This window comes from Capsicum annuum, unplaced genomic scaffold (genome assembly GCF_002878395.1).
Source record: "Capsicum annuum cultivar UCD-10X-F1 unplaced genomic scaffold, UCD10Xv1.1 ctg1706, whole genome shotgun sequence".
Classification (NCBI taxonomy): domain Eukaryota; kingdom Viridiplantae; phylum Streptophyta; class Magnoliopsida; order Solanales; family Solanaceae; genus Capsicum; species Capsicum annuum.
This window is the reverse complement of record NW_025822696.1, coordinates 200,750-208,556: the sequence shown is the minus strand read 5'-3', so window position 1 is coordinate 208,556 and position 7,807 is coordinate 200,750. Positions and strand designations below refer to the sequence as shown.

The following is a 7,807-nucleotide window of genomic DNA, read 5'->3' as shown; positions in this document are numbered from 1 at the left end:
GTATTTAAATATAATTAGTAATTTTCATTGCTAAAAACTTTGCTAAATTAAAACCTTGATTCTCTATAATAAATTGTTTCTACTACCACTCTGGTCTTGGTGCTTAATACTCCACCAACGACGTGGTAACCAGAATTAAGCCAAATTCTTGAACTTAATTGAATAAAAGTTTGAGATTCGATTCTTTATTTATATTTTTTTTTCGATAAGAGCATTTTATTCATTTTAATGAAGCTTTCCGACATGGATTGGATTGATGAAACAATAAGTTTTGAATTTCCAACATGACTAAAAACAGAGACCAAAATGTCTTGCTGCTTTGATGGCCTTCAATATAATTTCACCTAAACCTTCTTCCATTACAAGCCAAGTGAAATTATTAAAAAGATAAGGGTATGCATTTGGTCCTTTAGTTACTGATTTTGATTTTAGTTCTGGTGATATATTTTATTTTTAATTAATTAAATATGTGTTTTTGATTTTTATGTAGAAAGTACATCATATTTGGATTACTTTTAGAATTGCACTGTCGTTCAATATAGAGTAACACTACAAAACTTAACATAACACACAATTAATTGAGTGCTGAAACAATGAAAAGTTATCAATACTCCGTGAATAATCACAGAAAAAGGACCTAATGTGCACATTTCGATTGATTAAAAATTAAATGCTTAATCAAATATTATACCTAAAATCATAATTTATTAATAATTAAAGGATCAAAAGTAAAACTAACCGAAAGAAAAAATAAAAAGAAGACGTGCAAGGAGAGGAAAGAAAGAGACAGAGGTTCAATTGATCAATGATCCTGTCCAACGATCATCAGTTCATGTAAATCAACACCAGAAATTTATGGATACTAAACAAGCAGGAATTAGCAATACGGAAGAATACATAGACAGACCATACTTTTTTCGTATTCACACCTCAATTAGTCCATTGAACTCTTTATTCATTCACAAATTATTTCAATTAAGCACAAACGTCTGGCATTATTTTAAAGCCTGAATTTTTTAAGTATTGGAAGCGTGAGATACACTCGTTGTGACGTGGAAACTAAAATTAATCATAAAATTCCATGTCATTAAAGAAGAAAAGATACAAAAAAATATAAATTATTTTTGTTTCCTTATCTTACTTCATCAATGCATCCGAAGCATTGAATTTAGTGTGACATAGTTTATTTACAAAATCCTTTAAACTTTCACCATTCGAATTTAAATTTATCTTGAAGAAGTCATTGTTAAAAAATTTAAAGGATTCAACTTTGAGCTAATTTTGAATTTGAAATATGATTGAATTTTATTGTAATACAAAAAACACCATTATTCCAGATGTAATTTGAAGGTATAAATATTATTTTTATAGAAGAGGAAAACAATGGAGGCCATGGCAGGAAAGCTTCAATCTCATTTTTAAAAAAAAATTCCTTCCACGTGTTTTTTTTTTATTGGTTATCTTTTTTTATTTTTTTATTTTGAGTTAATTATGACTTCTCACTCTCCTAGTGGAAAGTATATTGCACATGTCATGACTTGTCAACGTTTATGCTTAATTGAAATTATTTATGAATAAACAAATAATTCAATAAATATATGGGATAATTGAGTTGTCAATACGGAAAAGGTTAATGTCTCTACATATTTTTCCTAGCAATTTTTTATATCAACATCCAAATTAAAGAAACTAAAGACATTGAGCAAAATTAACAAACAGCGGTAAATTGGGTTTATTTCTCGGTTACAGTCATTTAACAATGTAGTTATTTAGTTATTATCACTAAAGTCATCCTTCTTCAATAATTAGTTGAGTGATCATCTCAATCAACTCGAGAAAAATTAAAAAATCTTACCCGGGACAAGAGGCAAATTAAAGACTGCATTTGATTTCTTCCAACTGAGTCTCCAATAAACGCCATAGACTTGTTCCTCATCATATCCAAAAACTGATAGGGATTAAAAATTGGCAGGTCACACCCTTTAGGCTTCCACTTCCATTTCAAGAATTCAGTATCTGGTCTCCCATATTTCATGCAATTTTGGTGCTCATGGATCGCCCAGCATGTCGTATTCGTGTAATACGGAGCATCCGGGTAAGGAACCCAGTTTCCAATGAATACATTACACGTGCCTTCATCCTGTTCCGTAATCTTTATCTTTTGGTCCTTAGTAGCACTACCATATGGTAGTGGTGATGTAATTTTAGAAGAATGGTCTACTACTAAATTTGCAGGGTACCGATAAAAAGGGTGGTAAAGAGGAATAAGACCAAGAATGATTAATGTTAAAGAAATAAGTATTAATATTCTTGGAGTTCTCTGAGTTGTACTGAAGTTTTTCCAGAAGGGAAGAAGCTCCATACTTTATGAAATTTGAAAGGGAAAAAAATCAGGAATAGAATTACGAGAGAGGAAGGAGATTTTTTTTTTTTTTTCCAATTTTTGGCACTTATATGTGACACAATAAACGTGCTAATCACTAATTATAAAGTCTTAGTTGGACCAACTCCAAAGTCTTGCAATTATGCAACTTTTGGATCGATGTTATGTCATTTCTTTCAATAATGAGTTATTATAAGTTTAAATAGAAAAGTTAGCGACCCAATCCTTTATTCACATTAATTTCTCAAATTTCTGTACTGTACACGTCTGATCCACAACCATCTTACATATGTAATTAATTATTAAGGGGAGAAAAATATTGGGACTCGATAATTCTATGTTAACTCTTGTGAATTATATTCTCTTCAGTATACTTTATTAGATAATGACATATTAACAAATATTTGCACAAAGAAAATAAATGATTCATTTAATCTGACTACAAGCTGTGATCAGATCTATTCAAGTTGATTAATTAGTCAAATCCCCGTATATAGACTTAATTCACCTAAACATAAAATTAGATAAAGCTTAACGTATTCATATTTGTAGATGCACACTCAAATTTAAACTGTTGGTGTGTATCATGCATTTTAAAATTAAGATTAAAATATTACTAAAATGTATGATAATTAATAGAAAAAAATAGTAGGCATGAAGTGAAGAAAGTGATGTCATTAGTTTCTGGAAACTCTTATAATCATTAACTCATTATTCCATCTCATTATGCACGCCTTGTAACTCATGAAACTCTATGTAATTATCAATGTCATTTTCTCCTACTAATTGTCCCACTAATCCTTAAAGACTTAAGTCATCATCAGACACCTAAAGTTGTCTCGAAAATTTACTTAGACTTCTCAACTAAGATTTGTACCTATTAGTCCCCTAACTCATCCAAATTTGATCCAATCAGGCCTTTTTTGCCTGCATGACACACCGCGTATTTTTCACTCACTTGAGGCGCGTGAGGAGTGATTTTTTTTACTAATTTATGAATAAAAAGGTATCAATTGGCACTGAGACCCCAAAAAATTATTAATAAACAAAAATTTTAAAAAAATAAAATAAAGAGGTTCAACCATCCCCCCTCCCAATCTGATACCCCATCTTCATTTTCTTCTCCCACCTTTCTTTCTTATTCTTTTTTTTTTCTTAAACTTAATTAGTATAGGTAATTATATTCTTTTCCTTTATACTTTCAGGAAATTAAACGTAGGTGATATATTGTTCAAATGAATTTTCATCTTATTCAAGATTTTGGCATAATCATCTAAGTTAATCAGAAAAACTGACATTATTTCTCTATCGATGGAATTTTCTATGTTTTACCAAAAAATAAAAAGATTGGTATTTAAACAAGAATATTGGTTTGGGGCATTTGGGTTGTAGCAGTCATTAAAGAAAAGGTCAAAGGATTGTCAAAACTAGTAAGGTTCTTAGAATGCCGTGGAAAAGGAGTAGACTTATTTTTTGTTGTTGAAACAATAGTCTAGGTAAAATCAATGGCTTTTCTTTTATGTTGATGGTTTTGAAAATTTTGCAAGTTTTCCTTGTTTAACAATGGGAACAACAGCAACCAAGAAAGTGTCAAAATCAATTGATTAAGGAATGGGTGAAGATGACGGGATGGGTGGGGTGGATGAAGACGACAACATGGGTGGGGTGGGGTGTGAAGACGATGACTCTGTGTGTGTAGACGACGGAGGAGGAGGGTGAAGATGATGACTGGGTGGGTGGGGGTACCTTTTTTTTTTTTAAAATTAAAAAATTATTATTAAATAATAATTAAATAGAAAAATGGACAAAATATCATATAATTATTTTTTTGTCACGTATTTTTTTCTAATTGATTATTTTTGCCATATCAGCACGTGTGTATTGCACACACTTTAATTTTTAGCTGATTGTCTAGAAAAAGCCTAATTGAATCGAAATTTGGGTGGGTTAGGGGCTTGATAGGTACAGGCCTTAGTTGAGAGGTCTAAGTGAATTTTTAGGACAACTTTAGGTGTCTGGCAATGACTTAAGTCATTCTTAAATGATCATCAATATTTATGACATTTATTTGTAGAAAAAATTCTACAGACATATTAAAATCTTTTTGGCCATAAAATTTGGCCATAATAATAATAAATTCTGTTTATACTATAAACTAGTTTTCTTTTGAACATTTTTGCCCCTTTCATATTAAATTTAAAATTCTTTCATTACTTATTTTATTACTCTTTCTCAATACATTGAAAACTATCCCAATACATTAGAATGGACAAATTAACATAATTTTCATAAATATGATTGTATAGTGTACTTATTTCTTGAAAAGAATAGTTTAGGATAAAAATAATAATATAAAATTAATTAATTATATTTTCATATAGCCAAAATTAGTGTGATCAAAGTAGTATTATCTGAAACTTTTAATTTTACGTTATATATTTATGTATCATATCTACTTAATTATGTGTTTTATCAGATACATAATTCTTATTTTTTTAATCTTTAAATTTAAATTTTATGTCTCTTTATTTTATATAGATAAATAGGAGGTATAGATATATATGTTAAAACCTATCAATATTTTGAATAACCTTTAGTTTTTTTTTATTTTAAATTTGATTCGTAGTTTAGTATTACATAAAATAAGCAATTGTCGAAATTTTCAATACAAAAAGTTAATTATTTTTTATGAATTCAGTTGTACAATTTTAATTATGCTATAATTTTTCTCATGACAATTCAAATGATTTTTTTTTCTTTTCAACTCTTTTCTATCTATTTTTAGAAGTAGAGAGGAAAAAAGTCAACATAACATTTGAAAATTTCGCATAAAAGTTTTCTTAGTTGAAAAACAAAATTACTGTATGTTAATCTTACACTTAAATTATATATAAATGATAAGAAAAATACATAAAGAAATGAATAAAAAATATTTATGATTTTTTAAACTAAATGTTAGCATAGTTAAACAATTTTTAATATAATCTGAAAATATTTAAATAACAACAATAAAAACTTAAAACACTTTAGACGTGGTAGACATTGACAAGTTATAAAAATCATATAGTTCATAAGTGTCGACTTTAATTAACAATAACCCAAGAGAGTCACACAGTGATGTTGTAGTCTTGCGTCACTATGTTATGTCGATTTGATAACTTAGGAACCATTATTTATATTTTTATTAATATATATGACTTCAAATTAAAGAACTATATTAATTTTTATGTTTATATAAATTTAAACTACATATTTGAATATTTTTTAAAAAATATATAAAGTTTAAAAATATTTCAATAGTGATAGTCAAAGCTCAAATTACTTCAGACATGATAGAGATCGACGCAAAATAAAAATCATATAGTTAAAAAAAAAGTCGATATTGGTTAAACATCAATTCAAGAAAGTCACACATTAATGTTATAGACTTATGATCCTATGTACTTTAATTATTATATTTGTTAACTGGTGAATTAAAAATATAATTATTAACTGGTGAATCATTAATTATATTTGTTATTAATGCGAACTTTAACTAAGTAATTTTATTTTTATATCTAAAAAAACCTAACAACATATTTAAATAGTTTAAAAATATAATTAAAAAATATTTTTATAATGATTGTCTAAATTAAAAATTCTTTAGACATGATAGATATTAACACATTATAAAAATCATAGAGTTCATAATTGTTGACCCTAGTAAACATCAATCCAAAATAATCACTCATTGTAGCTATTATGCTAACCATTGTCATAATTTCTTAGTAATCTAAATAAAAATTAAATATGTCCACATTAGATTATTTTCACATTTCTTAATAACTTAAAGTAGAAATATTGATTAATTACAATATTTTGTCTGAAATAATTTATTACGGCTACAAGATGAGGTTACTATTGCTAAATTAACTTTTATCGTGTGGAAAATAATTTTTTCGCTTACACTAGGCATGTTGTAGGTGAAAAATAAAAAGAATTAAAAAATTGAATAACTGAAATCAAAGATAGGTAAAATTTATCTGCTATCACCTAACATTGATTCCATCACATAAAAAAATTCAAACATAAACATCATTTAACTTTAAAAATTAATATATTTTTGACATAAAAATATTATATCATTAAATATAATTTAGAACACAAAAATTATTTGACCACAATTTTGTGTACTATTTAGAAAATAACAAATTAAAGCGCATATAAATAACAAATGTCAATAATTAATAAAATTTCTTAATTAAAGGACATATTAAAAACAAATATTAATAAATAGAACTTAAGTTTATTAATTGTTATATTTGTAATTAATATGTCCTTTAATTAAGCAATTTTATTAATTATTACATTTTAAATAAATTTAAGTTCGATTTAAATATAATTTGAAAATATTTCAACATCGATAGTCAAAATTCGAAATACTTTAAATATGGTAAACATCGACATATTGTAAAAATTATATTTTAATAGACGAAAAGGTATTATAAATCCCAATAATTAAAAATTTAAATTATTTTAATGTCTGCTTGAACCATCATTTTACTAAGTATCACCCTTAATTAATTATTATAAGTCATCTAAATATTAAAAAGTTAACAATACAACAACAACAAATCCAGTGTATTCCCACAAAGTGGGGTCTGGGGAGGGTAAAATGTACGCAGTCCATACCGCTACCTCCGAAGAAGTAGAGAGACATTTCTGATAGACCCCCGGCTCAAGATAAAGAATAGTAAACAAAGTCGTGATGAAACATGAAGCAGAATGGAGGGCTTAACTGGAGTAAAGAATAAGAAATAATAAAAATAGAAATCAGAGCAATACGGAATAAGAGAACTAAGAGCCATATGCAATAAGAAATAAGAAATATGAAATAGGACACTCGCCTAGTAGTAACCTACACTCACAGACCAAAGAGACCCACCACACCCAAACTCTCCTGACTAGCGGCTCTTATCTATGGACACAGTCAAAGGATTACTAACTCGGCTAAACAGGAGCTTTCCTAACTACTTGCTACAACCCACGCACTCCCCCCCTCCTTCTACCCTTATCTGCAACCTTCACACCTTTCTATCTAGGGTCATGTCCTCAGTAAGCTGAAGTTTCTCCACGTCATGTCTAATCACTTTCCTCCGTTCCTCGAAGAGTTTTGAATCCAAGTTTAGTATTTTAAGTGAACGTGAGGTGTATGTATTTTACGGATAACTGTAGTGCATACATGTACACATAACTATTGCGTATATAAGTTATATAATTACTGCTAGTAGGAAAAAATACATTGGAAAGTCTTGAACCTTAGAATTTTTTTTAAGTGGGTCCCACTTTAGTCCCAAAAGTATATTAATGTGACAATAATATTTAAAGAAGGGAATTTTAGGTTTGTAAAGGATCGGTATAGTGGTAGCAGCTCTTGACAAAAAT

The 7,807-nt window shown here is 28.0% G+C and overlaps 1 protein-coding gene across 1 annotated transcript; it reads right to left on the bottom strand.

Moving 5' to 3' along the window:
• Positions 1-1,853: 1,853 nt before the first annotated feature.
• Positions 1,854-2,573, bottom strand: LOC107858710 (protein trichome birefringence-like 19; the record flags this gene model as incomplete). The annotated part of the gene is given in 1 exon segment (XM_047402216.1): positions 1,854-2,573. A coding segment is annotated over 1 exon segment (509 nt), but the record flags the coding sequence as incomplete, so codon positions are not given.
• Positions 2,574-7,807: the final 5,234 nt, after the last annotated feature.